The sequence below is a fragment of the Carassius gibelio genome, chromosome B10 (genome assembly GCF_023724105.1).
Source record: "Carassius gibelio isolate Cgi1373 ecotype wild population from Czech Republic chromosome B10, carGib1.2-hapl.c, whole genome shotgun sequence".
Classification (NCBI taxonomy): domain Eukaryota; kingdom Metazoa; phylum Chordata; class Actinopteri; order Cypriniformes; family Cyprinidae; genus Carassius; species Carassius gibelio.
In genome coordinates, this window is record NC_068405.1 from 23,593,810 (window position 1) to 23,605,875 (window position 12,066).

The 12,066-nt window shown below is 37.4% G+C and overlaps 2 protein-coding genes across 3 annotated transcripts; one reads left to right on the forward strand and one right to left on the reverse strand.

Annotated features, from left to right (window-relative positions):
- Nucleotides 1-221: 221 nt before the first annotated feature.
- Nucleotides 222-5,620, forward strand: LOC127966366 (torsin-4A). 2 transcript variants are annotated; one of them, XM_052567283.1, is made up of 3 exons: nucleotides 271-372; nucleotides 620-782; nucleotides 3,190-5,620. In XM_052567283.1, the coding sequence occupies exon 3, from the start codon at nucleotides 3,190-3,192 to the stop codon at nucleotides 4,417-4,419; it is 1,230 nt and encodes a 409-aa protein (XP_052423243.1). In that variant the 5' UTR covers nucleotides 271-372; nucleotides 620-782; the 3' UTR covers nucleotides 4,420-5,620. The 2 variants fall into 2 exon arrangements, with proteins under 2 accessions (XP_052423242.1, XP_052423243.1); XM_052567282.1 differs by lacking the exon at nucleotides 620-782 and having other exon boundaries at nucleotides 222-372.
- On the reverse strand, nucleotides 5,025-11,674 carry LOC127966367 (voltage-dependent anion-selective channel protein 2). The gene is made up of 9 exons (XM_052567284.1): nucleotides 11,523-11,674; nucleotides 10,521-10,592; nucleotides 10,382-10,431; nucleotides 8,500-8,652; nucleotides 8,369-8,421; nucleotides 8,066-8,287; nucleotides 7,711-7,861; nucleotides 7,138-7,195; nucleotides 5,025-5,827 (listed from the first exon to the last, which is right to left on the reverse strand). The coding sequence occupies exons 2-9, from the start codon at nucleotides 10,585-10,587 to the stop codon at nucleotides 5,736-5,738; spliced, it is 846 nt and encodes a 281-aa protein (XP_052423244.1). The 5' UTR covers nucleotides 10,588-10,592; nucleotides 11,523-11,674; the 3' UTR covers nucleotides 5,025-5,735.
- Between the last annotated feature and the right edge of the window lie 392 nt (nucleotides 11,675-12,066).

Consider the following 12,066-nt stretch of genomic DNA (forward strand, 5'->3'; position numbering starts at 1 on the left):
AAACCCAGATTAAATATTCGACTAGTTCTGCTTGTTTAATGGGTTTTCTTTATAGAAAAAAACAAAAGCTGTGTATGATGACCATTTTCCATAATACTTCAGTCATTCAAATCAATTTCCCAGTTCGTCGTCTGAATCACATGACGTACAACAAAGTGCAAACAGCCTATTTTTATGCACAAAGGTGCATCACGTCTGGTTTTTGCATTGTACGTGATGGGGGAGGTGTGGTTTGGACAGATAGGAGGAGCTGCAAACGTCTGGCTGTTAATGTTCATCTGGCCGAAGAAGTCACCTCCTCTTGCTCCTCATCTGCCAAGCTTTTAGAGTAGTCTGATGTTTCCAAACCACACACCAGAGTGTTTTCCAAAGGTAAGCCAGCTCTGCTTTTAGAATACATGTTTTTGTATTTGTCTTCCTGTATGTTTTTTTTTTCTGTTGCATCTGATAAAGCTTAACCACTTCAGCCGAGTCTAACTGTCTAGTCTTACTTAACTTCCCTCATTTAAGCAAAACCACTCTAGTGATTAAACTGCTGGAAAACTTTAGAGTTGTATTCTGGTCACACATGCTCATGATTTAACAGGCCATTTTTTTATTGCTCTTGTTCTCCAAAAAGGGGTGTGTAAAAAAGGGATTTCCAGGAAGGAAACCATATCTGCTTTGGCAGGGGGCTCGTGAAGGAAAGACAGAATGTGTGGAATGTTGAACGTAGCATTTGCAAAGAAACGTTGTTTAAATGCACCTAAGACCTTTTGAGAAGCTTTCACAAGAGTTCCAAGGTCAGTTCCTTTTGTTTGAAGCAAAGAGGCTTCATGTTTCTGATACAATTTCATTTTCGGGGAAAATGGAGAGGCTTCTTAGGGGCAAGAATTGTTGTTTTTGTCACTTGAAACTTGATAATCACACAATACGAGCTTGGCTTTTGTTGGAACTGAGCTCTTTTGTTTTCTGTTGAAATGAAACTTGTTTAAATGGAGTATAATTTGCATGTGTATAGTTTTTGATGCCAGTCTTTCAGCCTGCAGGCAAGGTGAATACGGCTTGAAAATAGTGAATGACGTTGCCGCAACATGCTTCTATTCTTGCTGTTTTGTGGCAATTGCAAACTTTAACTTGCATCACAAAGCAGAGATTGAGTGTATAATGCATGCTGTTTACAGCATGAGCCATGATGCACTGAAGAGATAGTCAGGGACAGAAAGCACAAGAAGCAGAAATGTACAATGGTCACTTAATTTGTGCCAAGTTTGGTCCTGCCCCAATGCAATTGGTCAGGCCACTGAAAAAAAAAAGATTGCATTTGGTACAGAAATAGTGGGACAGAACCAGAAGTTTTTATCAAATCATGCATGTTTATGATGACTTCTCATTGATTAAATGCACATGCCTTCATTCATGTTTTCAGCATTAGCTGTTTTGTACGGGAGCAAATGCACCAAAATAAAGGTGCAACATGCATCACAAAGCAGAGGTTGTGTTTATGAAGCATGCCATTTACAACACGAGTCATTATGTACCAAAGACTTTTTAAGATCATTCAAGACAGAAAATGTGCTTACTTTGAGGTGCGCATGCTGAACAAAAACAAAACAAAAAGCAGAAAGGTCCCATATTCATTTATTTTGTGCCACGTTTGGTCTTGCCCTAATGCAAATGGTCAGGCAGCTGAAAAACAAGATTTCATTTGCACTTTGGTGCTGCTAATTATGTCTATAATGACCTCTCCCTGATCATTATCTGAATGCATATACCTCTTGCTTTCAGAATTAGATGTTGTATGGAAAATGCTAATTTAAGGTGCAACATGCATCACAAAGGAGAAGTTGAGTTTATGATGCAAGCAGTTTACAACATAAGCCATCTTGTACCAAGGGCTTTTCAGGATCATTCAGGATAGAAAATATACTCACTTTGAGGTAGGTGCGCTAAACAAACAGGCAAGAAGCAGAAGATCCAATTCTAACCAGATTGCATTTACACTTTGGAGCTGCTACTATGCATGTATATATTGACCTCATGCTCGCTGTTCTCTATCTAAATGCACATACCTCCGTTCTTGCTTTCAGCATTTGCTATTTTGTGGAAAATGAACATTTACAAATCTAAAGGAGCAACATGCATCACAAAGGAGAAGTTGAGTTTATGATGCATTCTGTTTACAACCTGTTCTTCAAGTCGCGGGGAAGTCGTGGCCTAATGGTTAGAGAATCGGACTGGCAATCGAAGGGTTGTGAGTTTGAGTATCGGGCCGGCGGGAATTGTGGGTGGGGGGAGTGCATGTACAGTGCTCTCTCCACCTTCAATACCACGACTGAGGTGCCCTTGAGCAAGGCATCGAACCCCAACTGTTCCCCGGGTGTCACAGCATAAAAATGGCTGCCCACTGCTCCGGGTGTGTGTTCACAGTGTGTGTGTGTGTGTGTTCACTGCTCTGTGTGTGTGCACTTTGGATGGGTTAAATGCAGAGCACAAATTCTGAGTATGAGTAACCATACTTGGCTGAATGTCACTTCACTTGAATAGCCACTGTTCTATCCTGAATAAACACACCTGAACCAGCAAATCAAGGTCTTCAGACTCAATAGAAACTTCCAGGCAAGTGTGCTGGAGCTAAACCATGCAGGACTTTGCCTTCTGGAAGCAGGATTGGACAGCTCTGCTATTGAAGAACACTTTTTTAGGCATCCCAAAGATAAAGAAAAACAACTCCATTTATTTATTAGTTTGAAGAACATTTCTATCATCTAAAGAACCCTTTTCAACTAAAAAGTACTTTTTGTCCACTGGAAAGGTTCAATGGCAGTAAAAGGTTATTCTTGGAACCAGTAATGCCTATAAAGAAGCTTTATTTTTAAGAGTTTAAATAATTTTTTTAAACACCTTTCTACTATAAGAACCCTTTTGCCCAAAGGAAAGATTCCATGGAATTTAAAAGGTTCTTCATGGAACCATTGATTCTATTTTTACTCATTTGTTTGTACTATTTTTTTTAGCATAAATATCAAACAAAAAGTTGTCAAAATAATTTTTGAGCACTTTTCCAGTTTCCCCTGCTGGAAAATCCTGCAAAAACTTTGCAGGATTTTGAAACGCAATCTTTAATTCTTAGCATGGTAATTACTCAAGTAATTATTCATATTTCTTTTAATGTTTGGTTTTTAAACATTTCTTCTTTGCTTTCCACAGATGGGAGAACAAGACCCCAGTGACAGGCTAGGAGGAGACTCTCTGAAAGACACAAAGGAAAATGGCACCGGAAGCTTCTCCCAGTTCTCCTCAAGCGTACGCACCATGGTGCGCATTCGCCAAAAGTACCAGGCCATGAAAAAACGGCGTCTTGAAATAGCATCAGTGTCATCCCAGGGCTTAATGTCTCCACGGTCCACCAGCCCAAAGGTTTTCACTTTTGATAATATCCAAGACCCCATAAGCTCTAACCCCTCTTCCCCACGCAAGCGGAAGAAAAAGAGGAGGACACGGGTTTTATATCCGAGCAACAGTTTGAGAGCCGTACCTACAAAAGAGAGAAGCCGTGCAAAGAACTGCCTCTACTTGTTGTGCATCATTGTATTTCTACAAGTTTACAATGCCATTGAGAACTTGGATGACCATGTACTCAAATATGATCTGGACGGACTGGAGAAAACACTTAAGAGGGAAGTGTTTGGCCAACAGGAAGTTGCAGACAGTCTTCTGGGTCATTTGCATGATTATTTGTCAACTTATGTACACAATAAACCTTTAGTGTTGTCGCTTCACGGGCCTACTGGAGTTGGGAAGAGCCACGTTGGCCGATTACTAGCTCAGCATTTCCGCTCAGTTGTTGGCGACGACTTGGTGATGCAGTACTTCGTTCTGCACCATTGCCCAACAGACGACGATATCCCACAATGCACTAAATCTCTGGACTCTCACGTCTCGGAAATGGTGACTCAGGCTGAGGAACAGGAGAAGATACCGGTCTTTATCTTCGATGAGGTGGAACACATGCCTAGGGAGTTGCTGGACACACTGCAAGACCTGATTCATCCCAAAAACAACAACGAATACTTAAACGCCATCTACATTCTCATCAGCAACCTGGGACATGAAGACATCACCAAATTCGTTCTGCACAACTCCAGCGTCGCCGTCTCGGGCCATCTGAGCTTGATTCAGGAGCTGAACCCTTGGTTGCGAGGCTACCTTGAAAGATACCACATGCTATTTTTGGAGGCAGAGCTCCTGCCCTTTATGCTTCTGGAGAAGAGCACCGTAATGGATTGTTTTATTGATGAGATGTCCAGGGAAGGATTTTATCCAGATCGATCCCATGTAGAAAGACTTGCAGAAGAACTATCATACTACATAGTTGGCGAACGGGAATTTTCTCACACCGGATGCAGGCAGGTTGTGGCAAAAGTGAACCTTCTCTGAAACCAAATCTGCCGTGCAGATGGTCAACGTGAGGAAATTGTTATTGGTGCCATGAGAATGGCAATTCTTTTCACATTTCATTGTGCATTCTATGTAAAAAAAATTGTTGTACAGTTATACGTTATATTTGTAAAGAAAATTGCATACTGTACTGTTTCAAAGTTTGGGGTGCGTACTGCGTACATTTATTTTTATGTTGAAAGAAGTCTCTTCTGCTCACCAAGATTGCATTTATTTGATTAAAAAATACAGTAAAAACACTAAAATTGTGAAATACTATTACAATTTAAAGTAACTGCTTTCTACTTGAATATAGTCTAAAATGTAATTTATTCCTTTGATCAAAGCTGAATTTTCAGTATCATTACTCCAGTCTTCAGTGTCGCATGATCCTTAAAAACTGCAGTTATTTGAATAATATTTTTTTAACATATTTACTGTCACTTTTGATTGATTTAATGCATCCTTGCTGAATAAAAGTATGAATTTATTTAATAAATAATTTTCTAACCCCAGACTTTTGAACAGTACCGTATTTTTCCTCATTTTTGTACTGTGAAGCAGGTCCATGAAACAAGCACAACTCTAAATAACACAAAACAGCATTCAGTTTTTCTTTGTTTATTAAAATTTCTCCAACTTATTCAAGATTGTAAAATTAGTTATTATATATGATAACAATATAAATAATAGTAATATGCAAAAAACTGTTTGTATGTACAACGCATTGATATCTGTACCCATAAAGAGTTCAATGCACAAAAAGCTAATTTGTACACCGAAACACTTTTAAAATGGTTTGCAAGCGGTATTATTTCCCACAATACAGAGTTGCACTCTAACCATCAATGAGTGTGAAAAAAGATAGTGTTGCTAGCTCTAAAAATACGCGTGCCGTCTGTTCAGTTTCCTGTGAGGCCTAAAGCCCTAGAAGTGCAACATCACTTCTACAGCATCCTGAGAAACCTCAACTACAACCATCCAAGTTTATGACCTTTGCTCACCAACGTGATAAACCAAGTCCTTAACATGCACTGACATCACCAGAGAAACACGCAAAGCTTGCACATCTACCGCTACTTGTGTAATTTGGTTTGCTCTAGGTAAATATACGGCTGTCGTTAAATAAATTAGGTGATCAGCAAATATTTCCCTTAGAAGGCCAGATCTTACGGCCGGTTGAGATTAAATCACTCGGCTCCCACAGACTTGGAAAAACCATCAACATGCCGCTAAGTGTTTTTAGTCATCGAGTGCTAGCGTGTGATGCAGGAGGACTGGGTCTCTCTTCTTCTCTATCTTTTGCACTACGCCAGCTACGCTTCCAGTTCAAAGCCCAGTCCTACTTTGTGTCCACCTGTGCTGAAGTTTTTCCCATCGATCAAGGCCGAGAGAGTGTGTTTCACACCTGCACAAGGGGACAAAGAGAATGCATTAAAAGATGCACGAAGAGGTTAATAAGTATCTTAAAGAACTACTGTAAAATATTGGTCACAAGATGACCGGAATGATATTCTAGTGTATTACATATTGTGGAGTACATACATTTGTAATCTTTTTTTTTTAAGTTTGCCAAAAAAAAAAAAAAAAAAAAAAAAAATATATATATATATATATATATATATATATATATATATATATATATATATATATATATATATATATATATATATATATATATACACTGAACATTTACTCATCCTCAGGCCATCCAAAATGTAGATGACTTTGTTTCTTCATGTGAACAGATGTAAGAAATGTAGCATTGCATCACTTGCTCACCAATGGATGCTCTGTAGTGAATGGGTGCCGTCAGGATGAGAGTCCAGACGCCTGATAAAAAAACATTTCAATAATCCACACCACTCCAGTCCATCTGTTAATGTCTTATAAAGTGACAAGCTGCATATTTGTATAAAACAAATCAATCGATAAGACATTTTTACTTTCAAACCATTATTTCTGGCCATTTATGGCGATTACTTGCCATAATCCATAATAAAGCTTCCTCCAGTGAAAATGTTTATTCCTCTAACATTAAAATCCACAGACATATTTGTTTAGAAAATTATTTTGGTGAACAGTGCTTCTTTGTCTGTGCATATTTCTCTCCTGATTCAGATGAGATGAATTTTTCACAGAAAAATGTCTTATGGACACGTATTTTAGTATTTAAGTTAAACCGGCTTAATAATAGATTTATTTCTTACAGACACACATCTTTTGGCTCCAAAGACATAAATCGATGGATTATTGTGATGTTTTTATCAGCTGTTTGGACTCTCATTCTGACGGCACCCATTCACTCCAGAGCATCTATAGGTGAGCAAGTGATGCAATGCTACATTTCTCCAAATCTGATGCAGAAACAAACGCATCTACATTTTAGATTTCCTGAGGGTGAGAAAAGTTTCAGTTAAATGTTCATTTTCAGGTGAGCCATTCCTTTAATAATCCCTCAACGTCCTATAACATGCTTGAATGATAAATCAAAAAGGAAGATGAAAATCACTCTCGAGTCAGTCTTCACACATGAAATGAAATGCACTGAACTGTGGGATAAAGTACTTTACTACTGCGGTGCTTTGATTGTATAGTGAACATTTTGGCAAACGTCATCTGGGCATTCGTTGCTGTACAGTTTGCATATCGCAGAAATGTAGAATTGTTATGCTGTTCATATCTAGAGATCATAAACAATAATTATAACACGATTACCTGGTCGAAGACTCTGAGTGTAACCAACTCCAATCAGACTGGCATTGTTCACTTTGGCCTGTTATGAAGAAATATTGAGAGAAAAAAGAAACCTTCTCAGGTTGGTCATTCCAGGCTTTGAATATTTAATATCACTTCCCTGTCAAGGCACATTTAGACCTGAAAATAATCCCCAAATCAACATGGTGCTTCTAGTCACACAAACCTTGCTTTTCAAGTCAAGTCTAGTCAAGTCTGCTTCATTGTCAATTCTTCCACATGTACAGCACATACATACCGAGAATTGAAACTGCCGTTACTCTCAGACCCTTGCTGCATACAGATAACACTAACAGTAGAACATTAAACACAGATAATAAAATATAAAGTACAACTATACAAATAGGTCATGTAAATAGATGCAAAGTAAAAAACACTTTGAATGTTGTCAAAACTCATAGTGCAACACACATCTGCATTCGCATTCTCAGCATTTCTGTCACGTACAACGGAAGCACAAGCTTGCTATGCTCATTAAGTGAAATATCCTTTTCTCAACAACATAAGGTGGATGTGTGAAGACTGTGAACTTACAGACACAGAAGCATCTTTATCCAGCTGGTACTTTGCAGCAACTCCGAAGCGTGTGCTGTTGCTGCCTGAAGTCCAGGCCAAAGTGACGGCCGTCTCCAGCTGATCACTGACTTTGTGATAGACAGATCCTCCGAAATCAGCTCCGTCATTACTGGTGACACATTACACACTTCTTGGATACATATCAACCAATAGCATGCCTTCAAAATGTATTTATATCTATATATCAGGGCTGGATGTTGACACAAATTTCCTGATTTCTGATCTCGATTCAATGTAATATAGAATAATTTCAATACACATCAACTAATGCTGTTAACTGTAATTTCCTATGTTGTTTTTCAATGATTCTTACACGCTGGTGTGAAGCTGGAAATCTTCAGCCTTGTATCCCAGAGCGAAGTTGTTTTGCACCAGTTTGGATTTGGCCGTGTCAAACGCCATCTGGTAGCCCAAGAGCCAGCATTCGTATCCCAGAACCGCTGCAGAGTGCACGAGCGGACCCTCGAAATCAATGTCACAGCTCACGTTGACAAAGTCACGCTTGTAGCCGGTCTTCAGTTTACCGCTCTTCTTGCTAAAGACAGAATAACACTGTCAAAAGACACCAAACCAGATCATCAAACCGGCTTTAATGCGTCAGATACTAACGACTCACCTTGTGTTCGGTACAAAAGACGTATGCAGGGCCAGTTTCAATCCCTGGACGAGCTGAGGAGATGATACAGCAAATTATGAATATGACATACTCAGTGCAGGTCAAAGGTCATGAGGAGAGTGTGCTCAGACCTGGTCTTCCACAGACACTTCTGTAGTGAGCATGTTGTCTGTGTTCCACTTCTGGTTTAAACTCAATCCCAGATCCTTCATCTTATACTTGGTCTCCAAACTCCCGCCGGCTTTCCCCGTGTCCGTGTTGGAGGATCCAGACGTGTTGAACTCCTGCAGTTGATTAGAGTTTATGAACAGGATTTTTTTTTTTTTTTTTTTATAAATAATTTTTTTTTTACTACATTTGTGTTGTAAATTATAATGTTTTGATTTCAGATTGTATTGCATACTTATAAATATTTGGCTACTTGAAGCTTTTTTATTTCTACAAATGAGTGTCCTTTATACCCTATTATAGTACTTATTAATATTTTCAATTATTTTTATTTTTTATTTTCAGCTTTCAAATTCAAAGTTTTAGTAAATAATAAATAAATAAATAAGTAAAAGTAAATAATTTTCTTCAATTGTCATTTTTTAGTTAGTGTATTCCTATTATTTAAATATTTAATTAAATATGTAAGATTTTATATTATATTACTAATCTACCAAATGATTGACATTTCAATTTTTAAATATCAAAGTTTATAATGTTAATTTTACTATTAGTTAAAAATAACGACACTGTTACCAACAACCCTGTATTTAACGGTTAACAGTATCTGTCAGGAAGTCTATATTTGTGCATTATTAAAAACAACGCATTTAATCAGACGCTGAACATGAAGAGGACAGTGTGAGCTGGTGACTCGTGACATTAGAGCGATGAGACAGAATTAGGTGGATTTTGATTGTGACCCACAAACACTGACGGGACGTGACTCTTATTTAACTGAAGCAATGTTGGTTGTGTAGTCAGGGAAAAATTATTCTAAAATAAATTCAGACTTGATGTGGAAATAGTTCCCATGAATAACTGACATCAAGATAAAGGTTGAGGCAGTTCCGCATGTATGGTAAATGATGTGTGATGTGGGGGTCTTCAGAGTGAAACATGATACATCACACAAACACTCCTACAGTCATCTTACCATCTAAATGCATTTCCCATAATGGTGCATCAAAGACACAAAAATTGCTTTAATGTTTACATACATGACAATTAAGCATTAACATAATTCAATTTGCTTCATTGTCAAAAGAACAATGACACCTTAAAGGAAAAGTTCACCCAAAAATTGTTTCTTCGTCTGAACCGATTTGGAGGAATGTAGCATTGCATCACTTACTCAAGCTCTGCAGTGAATGGGTGCCGTCAGAACGAGGGTCCAAACAGCTGATAAAAACATCACAATAATCCACAACCACTCCAGTCCATCAGTTAATGTCTTGTGAAATAACAAATCCATCATTAAGACATTTTAACTTCAATTTGTTAGAATATTGTAGGAGTCCTCCATCCATCATATGGCTTTCTCTAATTAAAAAGCTGTCTGGTCTGAAACAGTAGGGAAATCTGCACAGATCAAGCACATTTTGCAAGCCAGAACAGTTCTAAACAAATATACGTGGATGGATGTTGACTTTATCACTGGAGGAAGAATTATTGTGGATTATGGACTAGTATTCTGGCCAGAAGCAACGTAGATGATGGATTTGTTGCTTTTCATTTCACTAGACATTATCTGATGAACTGGAGTGGTGTGGATTATTGTGGTGTTTTTATCAGCTGTTTGGACTCTCATTCTGACGGCACCCATTCACTGCAGAGCATCCATTGATGAGACACTGATGTAATGCTACATTTCTTCAAATCTGTTCTGAAAAACAAACAGCTAGTTTTCATTTTTTGGTGAACTATTCCTTTAATGGTTCTTAAAATAGATCTACATTTTAATTATGCAAAATATAATTTTGTTCTAGTTGGGCCAATATGTAAAAAAAAAAAAAACTAACTCACCACTCCATTTTGAGATTTAGTTTTGAGGTCCAATTTAACAATCCCAAAACCTACAAACAAATCGAACACATTAACTACAGTAGAATGCAACTTGTCCTTAAAGCAAAAATCTTTTCCAGGATGGAGTGAGTCTCCTCACCGTAACCCTTGCTGAAAATGTCCTTGGCTGCTTTTCCCAGGTCTGAGTATGCAGGAGGAACAGCCATTATATCTGATACATAAACGAAAGGGAAACGCCAGCATGTTTGAACTGTCAATGGTGTAAGTAAGATACAAAAATGACATTTTTGATGAAACCAGGGATGAACCTGCAGATGCAGGAATCAGTTACCATACCCACTGTGTGAATCTAGTTCACAGTAGTTGTTCTTTTTCTAGTTAGTATATCAAGCTTTCATAATCCGTACATGATTGCATTTTGACTGCCAACAGATTTCACTTTTATTTTCACATTACTTTATGAGGGGCTGTTAGATACTAGAAAAAAACAGCTAATTCTAACTTGATTGCATGCAAAAACAATGCCAACCAGCATCCTTAAAACTGTGCATCTATTTTTACATGATTGTCCATGTGGGTTTTTTAATTGCAGTACAAACTAAATGGACTGTAGGCAGCATTTTAGAGCAATGTGTCTATTATATCTATAAATACTGCCTATGTAGGATAAGGTATATTTAGTGACATTAATTCTGAAATGAGGAACATAAAGCTGGTGTTCATTTATTTCAGTAGAAATGCATACTATAACACATCAGCGATGCCTTGTTCTTTTAGGAAAATTAAGGAAACTTGACACTTGAGATGCAAACAAAACAGCTATGTGTGTTTATGCATGAGGGGGCGTGGTCTCGAGCTCATAATCTAATCATGAATGGAGGAAAAGCCTTTAAGACTTAATCATATGCAGAAAGCACCAACATGTTGCACAGACAGGGCAAAACGTCACATTTAATCATTAACAACACAAAACTACAGTTAACAAATGACAAGATGTTTGAAAAGAAACTAGGGTGAGGTTATGGAAAGGAGCTGCTGTGCTGTGCTGTCTGTTTTTCATTACTATCACTGCTATAACAACACCACACACAACTATATTTAAAGTAGCAGTCTGGTTAAAAATAGATTTATAAATTCATACCGAGGATGCTGTTGTTGTTGTTGTTGTTGTTGTTGAGACAAATAAAATGATGATGCGAAACGAATACAGAAGATTTAGTGTGTCCTGTGTTTCAGATTTGACACTACAGGACACTTTGAAGGAGACACACTGCGCATGCGCACTGGCGTCACAAAAAACATTTCTAAATAAAAGTCCCCAACAAGACATTAGAAAGTGGTGTTTCTTTTACTGTCTATGGTTTTTCACATACACACACACACACACACACACAAAAAATAAATAAATAATAATTAATAAAAAAAAAAAAATATATATATATATATATATATATATATATATATATATATATATATATATATATATATATATATATATATATATATATATATATATATATATATATATATATATATATATATATGATTCCCACGCCATTTTTTTTTCTTTTTTTCGCATTAAATCTTCAAATACAGACAAATGAGAGATAGCAGACGCTGCAATTTACAGCTGAAATTAATCATGTGCCCATATTCAACTCTGCTTTATTATTACTCAAACACAC

Coding starts and splice junctions, on each gene's coding strand:
- LOC127966367 (XM_052567284.1), bottom strand. CDS start 10,587: ATGGCTGTTCCTCCTGCATACTCAGACCTGGGAAAAGCAGCCAAGGAC. Junction 8,288..8,368: donor TCTTTTGTACCGAACACAAG/GTGAGTCGTTAG, acceptor TTCTGTCTTTAG/CAAGAAGAGCGGTAAACTGA. Junction 7,196..7,710: donor ATAAAGATGCTTCTGTGTCT/GTAAGTTCACAG, acceptor TCTTCATAACAG/GCCAAAGTGAACAATGCCAG.
- LOC127966366 (XM_052567282.1), top strand. CDS start 337: ATGTTTCCAAACCACACACCAGAGTGTTTTCCAAAG. Junction 373..3,189: donor CACCAGAGTGTTTTCCAAAG/GTAAGCCAGCTC, acceptor TGCTTTCCACAG/ATGGGAGAACAAGACCCCAG.